The 13,607-nt window shown below is 41.4% G+C and overlaps 1 protein-coding gene across 2 annotated transcripts in view; it reads right to left on the bottom strand.

Annotated features, from left to right (window-relative positions):
• The window catches only part of MAPK1 (mitogen-activated protein kinase 1), a 23,098-nt gene extending 9,491 nt beyond the window's left edge, over window positions 1-13,607 (bottom strand). For both annotated transcript variants that reach the window (XM_083418348.1, XM_083418349.1), the window contains exons 1-5: window positions 13,099-13,607; window positions 4,108-4,290; window positions 2,657-2,846; window positions 2,004-2,120; window positions 69-183 (exon numbers count right to left, since the gene is read on the bottom strand). In XM_083418348.1, coding sequence (XP_083274474.1) covers window positions 69-183; window positions 2,004-2,120; window positions 2,657-2,846; window positions 4,108-4,290; window positions 13,099-13,241 — 748 coding nt within the window. In that variant the 5' untranslated portion in view covers window positions 13,242-13,607. The remainder of the gene's footprint in view (window positions 1-68; window positions 184-2,003; window positions 2,121-2,656; window positions 2,847-4,107; window positions 4,291-13,098) is intronic.

The following is a 13,607-nucleotide window of genomic DNA, read 5'->3' as shown; positions in this document are numbered from 1 at the left end:
GGCTGGAGAGAAATGGCAATTAGTAGACAAAAGCAGCCTTTGCCTATAGTTATATATAGAAATCTTACCAAGGATGTGGTTCAGCTGATCAAGATAGTGTTTTCCTGGAAAGATGGGTCTGTTTGATAGCATCTCCGCCAAAATACAGCCTACAGACCAGATATCAATAGATTTGGTATAACCCTACAAGAAGAAAAATGGGGGAAATCACTTGTTGCTAGCATTTGCTGTACTGTTCAACATACTACAATTTAAGAGAGCCAAGATATGGTAATTTTGAAATCCAGAATTCCAGTCCTAGCACTTGCGATGAATCAGAATTTATATAACTGTTCTTGAACAATGAGGCGAGCACTGTGTTTTATAAATATGAAGGGTAAGCACAAAAGTACAGAAGACACCTACAATGTAATCTATGGAGGATTACTAATAAGTCAGTCTCAATGTCTATATTTGCTTATCACAGAAAACCACAGTTCAGCCATGAGAAGTTTAGAAGCTTCTTCTTTTGATTTAAGCACAACTTGCCATGCTGTTGGGACGGAGACCTACTATTAAGCTTAGCCACAATTAGTCTTAACAAGCCAACGTCAGTAGCAATAGTGTCAAGCTGCCTTGTTTTAAACTAGCTGTCGTTAAGAATAACCACAGTTGGTTGGTTCAGAACATTATGAACGGTCGCTAAGTAAAAGCTACCAGATTCCTTATCGTCATGTAGGAACAAAAAAGGGGAGGGGAGCATGTAAGCCTGAGGCTCACTACAGCCATTTCCTGCTTATTCACATCATGCTAAACTATGGTTTATCATAAGGTGCATATTCAATCATTGCTTTCAGCTGGACTCACTTGCACTCACCCTGACATGTCTGCATGGGAATGCAGTCTTAGAAACATAAAATACAAACTTTATCTAATTGTTACTATGTGAAACCCACAAAGATTACTCTTATTTTTTTTATTCCAAGCCCTAAAGCCAGTGTGATCTTTTGATATAAACAAAGTATCAGGAAACTCTGACTTCAATGATTGCTGAGTTAAGCAAGCCACACACTTAGCCTGAGCTGCTCATGTGTAAAATGATACTAACTTCTGATTTCATATGAAAATAAACAGCATATTTTGTACACAAAGAGATGATACAGAAATAATTAAAAACCTGACAACATGGATTTCTGAATTGCACTAGAACTTTGTATATACCTCAAGACGTAAGATTTGAGATATACATGCTAAAAAGAATGGACAAGTATTAGAACATGGTCCATTTAACTTTTTTGGGTTTATGTGAGTTGGATCCCACTACTACTAAGCTTCAGACTGCCTTCATTCCCGCTTGCCTGCTTCTGCAACCTAGGATGCAAACCCACAACCGTGTGTTCCACTGTGCTCTGCCAGTTTAGCCAGCTCCTGTCTCTCATCAGTGATAATTGCATGCCTGCATATGTACACTTTCTTCCAGGGATTAAAATTCCAAATGAATACTGGGCTGCTAGTTTATTTCCTGTCATATTCACAGTTCCATTCCAAAGCTAAAAAGTAGCAGCACTAGGTACTGTGGCCTCAATTTGGTAATTATATAAAAAGCCATACACAAGCAGCTTCATCTCTCAGAAAGCAACATAAATTTCAATGATAGGCAATCAAGAATTTCTACTTGAAGTCAAAGCTAGCTCTGGTTTGCAGCACAGTTGGTTAAACACATAATCAAGACATTCAACTGAGCCAGCAAACTCTCATATGGTTACTGTCAGTGAATTAAATATCGGGGTGCAATTTGTTCATGTACAAAATTTAGGATTTAATTAGATTTTCCAGGAGCCACATTGTAGTGGAACGCTCTCCCAGCAGATGTTGAAGAGATAAACAGCTATGTGATTTTTAAAAGACATCTGAAGGCAGCCCAACAACAACAACAGTAGTAATAAGAATAACAATATGTATTATTATTTGTTATTAAACATTTCAAGCACCACATGAAGCACTCTTCCATGCATAGCTCTTACTTTAGAATTCAACATGATTTCAGGAGCTCTGTACCAACGCGTAGCTACATATTCTGTCAGGAACCCAGTGTGATCATGATCTGGATCTGCAACACGAGCCAGTCCAAAGTCACAGATCTAATATCAAATCAAACAAAGATGTTATAGGAGGCACAGCTTTCTCTTTATTTTTTGTCACATCAATATTCCTAAGCAAGCAAAAATTTATGCATTGCAGGGGATCGGAGTAGATGGCCCTCAAGGTCCCATCCAACTCTCTATTTCTATGATTCTATCATCAAAAACCCTCTCAGATTTTCAAGCTGCAATAAAAACTGTAAATGTGCTTTCTGTCTTTTAGAATCTGCAGAATAGCTGTCCCATGGCAACAAGAAGGAATATTTACAGGTTCCATTCTTTAAGGAAATGGAGATAACATCTGAACAAAAAAAATGAACAAAGCTTCAATCCATGCATAAACAACTTTTGTGCGTGTGCTAAAACTTCGTTGCCAAACACCACAACAATGGTACACATGCCTTTCTAATAGTCTCTGTTACAGCTTAGTTTTTGGGATCTTTCTTGGCACAGAAATCCACTGATTTAAAACAGCGAATGAGTAAGTTTTATATTGACATGGGTACTTTTATATTGACAAAAAGATACTTGCTAACCTTGAGATCACAAGTGGTGTTTAGCAGCAAGTTGGAAGGTTTGAGGTCACGATGCAGCACATTGGCTGAATGGATATATTTTAATCCTCTCAGGATCTGGTAAAGGAAATAACAGATGTGGTCATTGCTGAGATGTTGAGTCTTTAAGAGCTTGTAAAGGTCTGTCTCCATTAGATCTTGCACAATGTATCTGTAAATCGTATTAAGGCAAACAAACCAACATTTTACTACATAATACTGGAGTTGCTCAGCTCCCAAGTTCTTTAAAACTTCACTTCTACATTTTCAGAAGAAAAAAATGTGCAATATTGCTGGATGGTTAATCAATAAAGAAGCACATCACCCATAACTAATGTCATAGTAGTCTTACTTAAGAATAGCTGAGTAGGTAGAGCACAAGACTCTTAATCTTAGGGTTGTGAGTCTGATCCCCATGTTGGGCAAGATTCCTGCATTGCTGTAGTTGGACTAGGTGAGCCTCATGGTCCCTTCCAAATCTACAGTTCTATGATTCTAAATTGCAACATTTGCATGGTACAAGGATTGCTTACGAATTGAGAATAGCAAATTGTAATAGGATATGGAATCATGCCAATCAGTTGGGCTCTTGGAAAAATCCATATGACTGCTTCAAACAATCCTCTCCAGAAAGACAACTGGACATGGGGAAAAAGGCTTGCTGTGAACCATGAGATGGGCCTAGAAGGATAAGAAGGGAGGAGAGGGAAACTCCCCAAAGTGCATACAGTCGTACCTTGGTTTTCGAACAGCTTAGTTCTCGAACATTTTGGCTCCTGAACACCGCAAACCCAGGAGTGTTCCAGTTTGTGAACTATTTTTGGAAGCTGAACATCTGATGGGGCTTCCATGACTTCCTGCAGCCAATCAGAAGCTGCGCTTTGGTTTGGTTTCTGAACGTTTTGGAAGTCGAACGGACTTCTGGAACAGATTCCATTCGACTTCCAAGGTACGATTGTACAATCAAACCAAGTGGAACAATGGAAGTATGTGTGTGTGGGGGGGGAGGGATTCTGTCATTGGAAGGGTGGGGGAAGGAGCCAAAATAGACAGAAGTTGAGGGAAGCACAGAGAGATCGGGTGGCACAGGAAAAAGGGATGGGGTATACAAAGAGCGAGCTATGCTACACTTGAAACTCAGTCCACTTTTAGCCTTGGCCCCACCCCACCCTCTGTCAACATGCAGCCCTCACTCCAGCAGATTACCCACAAGGGATTGAAGTCCTCAACAGATAAAAGGTTCTGTTGCATTACACACAGAAAGTTTTGGGCTTAGTACAACTACTAAAACAGCAAGAATCACTGGATGACAAGATCAAGGAAGTAGTCTTGAACATATAATTTAGGATAACACCAAGATAAATAATCAACAGTGAAACAGAGCAGAAAGCTGAAACAATGAGAGCACAAGGGCATACATCTTTAAAGGATACACATCTTTCATCTGTTCAGTTGTTGGAGCTCTGATAATGTCATTGATCCCAATAATATTTTCATGTTTGAAGCGCAGTAAGATTTTGATCTCTCTCAGAGTTCTCTGGCAGTAAGTCTGGTGTTCAAAAGGACTGATTTTCTTTATGGCCACCCGAACTTTATTCACATTGTCATGTGCTGAACTGGAAGAAGAATCATCAATGTTAAACAAAAAATTAATGGCATTATCTACAGAACAAGGCCCAGGTTGTCTAGAAATGCTGACATAGCCTTTTTCAATCATGAAGATAACAAAATTCAATTTATCTGCCAAAATACTGTGAGGTTTCAGCACTTTAACATTTTTCTCAGAACCAGTGGTGGCAAGATAATAATGGTGCCATCATAATAACTTTAACGATATTAGATAAAGCTTTAGACACTATGTCAGAAAACATTATTTAAAACATAGAAGCTTGCATTGCATTAGTAGCTTGCATTAGGACCAGTATACCTGAAGGAGCATCTCCACCCCCACCATTCAGCTTGGACACTGAGGTCCAACTTCAAGGGCCTTCTGGCGGTTCCCTTACTGTGAGAAGTGATGTTACAAGGCACAAGACTTCTTGGTAGTGGTGCCCATCAGATGTCAAAGAAATAAACAACTATATGACTTTTAGAAGACATCTGAAGGCAGCCCTGTATTAGGAAATTTTTTATGTCTGATGTTTTACGATTTGTTATATGTGCTGTAAGCTGTTTTGCTGTATTGTATAAATAAATAAAATTGTATGAATAATATTGTTCTGTTGTTGTTGTTGTTGTAAGTCCTGTTAAATAATTTTGAACAAAATACAACAAAATTATCCAGGTGACAGTTAGTCACTTGCTGCTTTAACTCTTCTCAAAGTTTTTTCAGGATGTGAAAAGCAGTAGACAGGAAATTTGTCAAAATATTCACAAGATTAGTTGTCTCCTTTGAATATTGGCATTCAAGATCCTACTTTTAAGCATAATTTCAAACTTCATTCCAGATTCCCTGCCTCATTAAAATGTCCATGATTTCAGCTTTAATTAGAAAGATGGCACACCACCTCATGTCTTTGAGAGAAACTTAGCCAATTCAATCTTGCAGGAATTAAAGTAGTCTAGATCTCAGATTGCTTGTTCCACCAAACCTTTATACTGTCCCATTGTTGTGACCAGGGAGAAATAAGGTTTTTTGAAAGGTAACAGTTGCCTGAACAAATGAATAGAACTAAACAGAAAACTGATGTTTTAAATAAGGAAATAAGAGTTAATACACACTGAAATACAGCAAACAGGAGGACATTATATCAGTAACCAAATTAACCAAATTGATGAGCCAAAGAACAGAGAGGAAGAATTATTTTATAATCCGGTATATGCTTGACAGGTTAGAAAAGAAGCCATTTCTCTTTACTGAATAAGGCACTGGTCACTCAGGCTGAACAATGTCCTGGCCATTGCTTTTTTTAAGCTTAGATACACAGGGACCTGGGTTAAATTTTCCATTAAATTAAAGCCTTTTGTCACGTAACATATTAAGTCCCTATGTGAACTACTATGTGAACAAAAAAGGACTACAAAAAAAAATCAAATATTTATTATAGGTGCAATTCCTATTCAGGCAATGTTTTAAAATGAAAAAGTGCTACAATTTATGATATAATATAAAAGTTATACGCATAATCCTGAAGTTAAGAGCTTTTCAGTCATGGTTTTCTGGAGAGAAACAAACTGTGAGAAGTGTTTCAGACAATGCTAAATATGGTCTATAATTGTGTATATCTAGCAAAATTTTATGTATGACAAAAGGTCACCAAAATATAAAAAACTAGATATATAGCATATTAAAACACATCAAAATATTCTGTGAATATTATACACAGAGATATCCAATGTATAAGGATTAACGAAAAGCCACTAACTGAAAAGAAATATTCTACATCATGAATAAATGAAATGCATCATCTTTGTAGTATGCACATACAGAGAGAGGAAAGCCCATCTGTTGATAATATTCCCATAAATTTTACTGGGAAAAGCATTCCATAACTGGGGAGCCAAGACTGAGAAACCCTTCATCCAGGAAAGCTAGAGAAGGCATGGTAATCAACTGAAGGCTGTCAAAGAACCTAACATAAGATAGGCATAAAGGGAGACAGGCAGTCAAAGACTTGTAAAATTGTAGAATTAGAAGAGATCCCAAGCGTCATCGAGGCCAACCCCCTGAAATGCAGAAAACTCAACTAAAGCATTCATGACAGATGGCCATCCAACCTCTTCTTAAAAACCTCCAATGAGGGACAGTCCACAACCTCTCCACTGTCGAACAGCTCTTACAATCAGAAAGTTTTTCCTGATATTTAGTTGAAATTTCCGCAGCAGGAGAAAACAAGCTTGCTCCATATTACATGTGACAACCATTTCAATATTTGAAGATGGCTATCATATTTTCTCAGATGCCTCTTTTCTATGCTAAACATACCCAGCTCTCTCAACTGGTTCCTCATAAGGCTTGGTTTCCATACCCTTGATCATCTTGGTTGCCCTCCTCTGCACACATTCCAGCTTGTCAATATCCTTCTTAAATTGTGGCACCCAGAACTGTACACAGTATTTCAGCTGTGGTTTGACCAAGGCAGAATAGAGTGGTACTATTACGTCCCTTGATCTGGACATTATACTTCCGTTGCTGCAACCTAGAATAGAATTAGCTTTTCTTATTGCTGCAAAAAAATGCTACACACATCCTGGTCCCAAGCTGTAAAAGGCGCCAGAAGTCAGATTTGGGCCTGAAAACAGATTGAGGACCAGTACAAGTGGTGTAGTATGATCATAATGCCCAATCCTATTCAGAAATTTAGCTGTTCTATTGTAAGCTGATTGCAGTTTGTGATCTGTCCTGTAATGAAGTTCATTACAGTAGTTTATACTTGTGACTTAGCATGTAAGCTGCACTCAACAAACTGTGTTATGCACTTAATGCTTTTGCTTGTGAAGTAAGCAGAGTCATTAATGTCATGCATAGATACACTGCTTAGTGGCAGGTAACTTCTATGCATATGGAAGAGTAGTACACCTTGGCAATGCCTTTTTCTGTGGGTTCTGCTTCCTCACTCACTCACTGTGCCCCTAGGTGCATGGGCACAACCCTTTTACCACTGGACTCTGCTCCCACTGCATGGGCTCCACAACTTTACTGCTAGGCTGTACCCCCCCCAAGTGTGCACAGGTGGACTCCATGTTGCAGGCTGGGGTTCCAAAAGGACTCCAGCTCCTGGCAATATGAAAAGGACTGGTTTTTAAATCAACTTACCATGGGAAGGGGGAGGGAATGGGCACAGTGTGGGAAGCAATATTTATCCTTGTCAACAAGGCCCTGAGCAAAAGGCAGTTAGCAGAAGTGCAGGCCTTGGCAAAGCAAAGGTAAAGAAGCATCTAGGGTTTAGTGAGTGTACATTAGAAGGTGCTTTGCTAGAAAGACAGCAGAGAAGAAAATGGGCAAAGTTGGTCAAATCTTGATTTTCTTCAGAGATGCTTCAAGAATTATATAAAAAAAAGCCAGAACAGCAAGCAAATAATATGGGATAGGGAGGAGTTGATGGTGGACGTTTAGACCAGATGCAGCTAGAAGGACCAATGACCTAACTCAGTATGAGGCAACTTCTTACATTCTTACAGAGTCTAAGGTGTAGGCAGAAGAGAACACTTTCAAGAGGACCACAGCCACTTACAAATCATAGAAATAGCAAGACACAGAAGAGGGAAGGAAATGAGTGCTAATGCCAAGACAGATTTCCACAGGAAAAGGGTCAGAGAGTTCTTAAGAGTTCTCAGTGGAGGTTGAAAAGAAGTCAGTGTAGAAGAGAATGTGGGAAAAAAAGCTGGGTCAATGAGGTTATTTGTATGAATGCTGAATCACCAGCGAAATTGGAATATTGTCAGGAGGGAAAGGGGAAAGCCATATGAGGCATGGCATGAAAGCTGAAGGGAGGTAGCATGGGAATATATACCTCAGCAATCCAGAGATGCAAAGGAAATATAAAAGATGAATTTTGAAGGTTGACAAGCAGTGAAAAAAGCAAGCAACCAGGAGCTGAAATGGCAGGATTTTGCAAAGAAGCCAATTCTGCCATCACATCAGCCAAGTCAGGATGAGTGGGCGGAGAAAAAACTTCAAAAGATGAGAGCAGCAACAGGGACTGTGTTGGGGGAGGGGAACCAGATTTTGGTGCGTGCAATGAGCTAGAGCAGGGGTGTCAAACTCAAATTCATCGGGGGCCGCGGCGCCGCTAGAGGGCAGACGTTCTCTGGCTTGTAGGCTGCCGCGCATGCGCTGAAGAGGCGGCTTTCTTGTGTAAAAAAAAAAAAAGCGAGAATAAAAGGTGAAGGCTGGCGGCCGTTGGCGGCTACACGGGCCACATGACGAGCTCTGGCGGGCCGGATTCAGCCCGCGGGCCTTGTGTTTGACACCCGTGAGCTAGAGGGAGGCAAGAAAGTAACATTGCTAATTATCACAATCCACAAGGAGAGTTCATCTAGAATATTTCAACTCAGCCCTGTGGAGCCTTCAATGTGGAGTTCCTCAGGGATCTATCCTATCTCCTATGCTGTTCTACATCTACAAGAAACCGCTGGTGGGGTTATCCGGAGGTTTGGAGTACGTTGTCAGCAGTATGCTGATGACAATCAGCTCTACTTTTCCTTTACACCTGCAGGTGAGGCAGTGGAATTGCCTCGATAATAGAATGGATGAGAGCCAACAAACTGAAACTCAATCCATAGAAGACTGAGGCACTGTTAGTGGGTGGTTCCTTAGATCGGATGGCTTTGAGGTTGCCTGCTCCTGATGGGGTTACACCTCCTCTGAAGGAGCAGGTTCATAATTTGGGAGTACTCCTGGATCCTTTGCTGTCACTTGAGATGATTTTCTGAGGCCCTTTTTCGTGTGCCTCCTCCACAATAGGTCTGTAGGGTGGCAACACGAGAACTGGCCTTTTCTGTAGTGGCTCCCCATTTGTGGAATGCTCTCTCCAGAGGGGCTCGCCTGGAACCTTCATTATACACCTTTAGGCACCAGGCAAAAGCGTTCCTCTTTAACCAGGCCTTTGGCTGACTGCCATCCAATGCCCTATTAAAATGTGGTGATCGTGGGGGGGGGGGGGGGCACGTACGTACGTTATTGGGTTGTTCTTGTTCTTATTTTGAGTATGTATTCTGTGTTTTTATATCATGATTTTATCCCGTGAACCGCCCTGAGACCTGCAGGTATACGGCGGTATACAAATTAAATAAACAACTACTACTCCTGGCTTCAAATCACTTTTGTTGTGGAGTTATCTTAAGTGATTCAAGCAAAGTCACAGAGTTAGCCCAACACTCGTCCTGAACATGTTTACATTAACACAACCTTCCAACAATTTCTTTGCTTTAGAGCATGTGCATAAGTTTATGACATCTTTACATTTAATACTGACATTTCTACTTCTATAAACTTTATTCCAATCTTATTACTGTAACACTAAGACACGATCAAGGCTTTTCTTAAGTATTCACATTATGGTCACTTACTGACTGCAGTTGAATAGCTTATGCCTATACTTTAGTTTTTAACTAGATTAAACTACAGTTTTCACAGTTTATATTCACCTATACAGCTTTTAAAGGAATAAACCATTTTATCACTAAAATAAACATCCAACAAGTGATTTTTATTTTAAAAAATGCATTCAAATGTGATTTAAATCAGTGTTATTTATTGCTTAACAACTGCTCACATGCTAACTTTTATTAATATTGCTTTTTTAAAAAAAAGTTCCCCTAGGGCAGAGTACACTGTGCAATGTTCCTTTCTAAGGGGAAAAAAACTTTTCTTAAAAGCGCCTGATGCAAAGTGCTGCTGAGCATAGACTGTGAGCAAAATTATTTCCTCCTTGTTCACAGATACTACACTGTCTGAAAAGTGGCTTAGGGTGAGACAACAGGCAGACATTTGAATGAGAAGAAATGATGACTCTGGGTTGGCTGGTTTCCACAATACTGTACCTGGAAGACCAAAACAGTGCCAGTCACCACCTGTTAAGCTGTGTAGAGCAGTGGACTGTGCCCACCAAAGCCTTCATAACACACACAAGTGCACTACACTGCAAATGCAATCACTGCACCTATGTTAATTTCCAGCCAGCTAGTGAACCTAAACCTGTCCCATTTTTGATGACTTATTGCGTATTTACTTCTTTCAGAGTTTCTGGTCAGTGATGCCTACAAAGAAGCCATTAGGCGATGCTAGGCTACACAGAATAAACTGAAGAAAGTTCTAGGGCAGCAGTTGCCTAGTCTTAAATGGAGTGGGAAAGGTGTGTACATGTGAGAGATACACTCTGACTCCGGTGGATAATATTTAATGTCAAATTATGTTTAAATATTTATTAACTTTCACCAACTATATTCCATTACATGTTTCCTTAAAAAAAGAAAGCTCATTCACTGCAAGACTAGTATGTTTATGCTGCAGTGAAGTCCCTGAGACTTAAATACTTTCAATGCACTTATTTTAGTAATAATGAATCACACAAAAACTGAATCTCAGTTTTGTAGACTTCTACCAAAAGCAGTTTAAGCAAAAAATGTGGTTTTATCACCACTTGGTTCTGATTTTTGTGTGCACAATGAGACTTTGCCTACATATGCACCACTACTTCTCATCCATCATTATTCGCTGTACACTGTATGTTGTTTCGTAACAACATATGGATATTTAAATAAGATATATTCAGTCATTCTCGCAAATTTAAAACACTACTGATAGATACCAAGTTACAGTAAGCCAGAGTTCTACTGCACTTGCTACAATACATTTGGCAGAGCAAGAAAAGAGAAAATGCCAGCAATGATCAAACAGCAATATAGCTTAGACAACAATGTCTTGCACCTTACTGCCACAGCTTCTCTTATCCATATTTTGACAGATATATGAGGATGTGAGTTAACCAGCACAATACACATGCAACAGCAAATTGTTTTCTTCATACTTCCTATAAGTACCAACTAAATGTGACAAATGATGGCATTTGATCCATCATTTCCTCCCAATTTTTGATCTTCCACTTGCATCTCCATCTCTTCTTGCTCATGACAGCATACTGTCAGTGGCAACCCACCACAAGTTATTAATGCTATTTAAATCCAACCAAGGATCTCTTCTCTCACTTTTCCTTAAGACAAAATAAATTGGGGGAAAGATGTCACCTTGCTTTTACTCTTTCAGCAATGAGAGATCAGGTAGCTTCCTAGCTTCTAGAGGCATCCCATGCCCTCCCAGAAAGCTCCCACACTACATATACAATCAAGTCAAATATATCAGCTAAGCCGCAACACACAAACACTATCATTTTGTTTCATGTTCACAGTGATATAATTATTGAGCTCTTGGCTTTACATTTTATATTTACATTGTTTTTATCAGTATAAATTACCTAGGGTACCGTTGGCCAAGGAGAGGCGACTCATGAATGTTACAAACTACAATAAATAAGAATTTGAATTTATATACTACCCTATTACCTACAACAACAGCTTCCACATTGCTCAACAGAAAACACAGGGAACAGCCATAGCTCAATGATAAAAGCACCTACTTTGCATGCAGAAGGTCCCCACAGTTCAATCCTCAGCATCTCCTGGAGTCCAGGTGAAGCTGGGAGAAACCCTTGTCTGAAATCCTGGAGAGTAACTGCCAGTCTGTGTAGACCAGGGGTAGGCAACCTAAGGCCCGGGGGCTGGATGCGGCCCAATCACCTTCTCAATCTGGCCCGCAGACGGCCTGGGAATGAGCGTGTTTTTACATGAGTAGAATGTGTTATTTTATTTAAAATGCATCTCTGGGTTATTTGTGAGGCCTGCCTGGTGTTTTTACATGCGCAGAATGTGTGCTTTTATTTAAAATGCATCTCCAGGTTATTTGTGGGGCATAGGAATTCGTTCATTTCCACCCCCACCCCCACAAAAATAGTCCGGCCCCTAAAAGGTCTGAGGGACAGTGGATCGGCCCATGGCTGAAAAAGGTTGCTGACCCCTGGTGTAGACAGTAATGAGCTAGATGGACAATAGATCTGACTCGGTTATAAAGCAGCTTCCAATGCTCTTATTGATTCAATGGTTTGGCAGAGAAGAGGTGGTTTAAAAAAGAAATCCAGCCCTTTGCATATACAATTCTGTGCACATTTACCTGGGGGTAGTGCACTGAAGCCACTGCTATTTGCTTGTAAAGTAAACATCCACAAGCTTGAGTTGCACTTTGTAAATCTACACTTACCTCTAAGCAAGGCTCGTCTACGTATGATACTATTTTGCTTTCCCAACAGACACTGCCTCCCTAACACAATCTAAATACAGTGCACCAATGCTCATTGCAGGTGCTGTACATACACACACAACAGGATTTCAGCAAAGAAGTGACACTGTGGATGGGCTGCAGCAAGGCATCTTTGCAGGGCGCAGGAGCCTCTGAAAAACTGGGAGGCAGAGGAAAGTGAGAAGGAAAATCCAACGACTAACAGGTCGGTATGCAAGATTTTTTTATTTTCTTGGATCGCACTGCAAGCTGTACCTTATACTGAGCCAGAAAAACAGGAAAGGATTTCTCTCTCTCTCTCCCATACATAAGGCTGCGGTCCTGTTTCCCTTTCTTGCCCTTGGGTACTCACTCTCCGCGCATAGGCTTACTTCCGAGTAAAACACGCGCAGAATGGCACTGCAGGCGTCGCGCTCTGCAACCTCTTGGCCCCGATCTCCATCCCATGCATGCTTTCATTCCGAAGGAAGGGAAGGGAAGGTCCCTAACCCTTAACCCCGTAAGCCAAGGGCGCTTTCTTGCATTAAAATAATAATGCTGAGGGGGAAATTCAGCAGCAACAGCGAAGGGTGAAGGGGGGGGGGAGAGAGAGAGAAGTGGAAGCGAGAGGAGAGAATTAGCGCCTTCTTACCAGACCATCCCGTAAGCTCCTTCCCCGATGTAGGAGAGGTTGGTGTAGCGAGGCCCCACGTCGAAGATCTGCCCTCGCACCATCTCCGGGCCCCCGGCGAGGCTGGCACAGCTGCCCGCCGCTGCCCCCGACACCGCCGCCATGTTGTTGTCCGTGAGGGGAGGAGGAGGAGGAGGAAGAGGAGGGGAGTGGGGGTGAAGAAGGAGGGGGAAATGAGAGGGAGGGAAGAGGAGAGGAAAGGCGACAAGGGGCTGGACTCCACCCTCCCTTTGCCCGGCAGGCCGTGTCTCTGGGTGTGTGTGTGGAGGAGAAAGAGAGCGAGAGGCACACAAGAAGGACCGGCCCGCCGGCGCCACCACACAAACCGCCAGCCGCTCTCTGAGGAGCCGCTGAGGGAAACGGGGCGGGGCTTACGTGGCGCGCGCGCACGCGACACTGAGAGAGAGAGAGAGAGAGAGAGAGAGAGAGCGCGCGCGCGCGCAACGGCCGGCGAGGAAAATGGGGCGGCG

This window comes from Podarcis tiliguerta, assembly GCF_965153285.1.
Source record: "Podarcis tiliguerta genome assembly, chromosome: 16".
NCBI lineage: Eukaryota > Metazoa > Chordata > Lepidosauria > Squamata > Lacertidae > Podarcis > Podarcis tiliguerta.
This window is presented reverse-complemented; position numbering and strand designations above follow the sequence as displayed.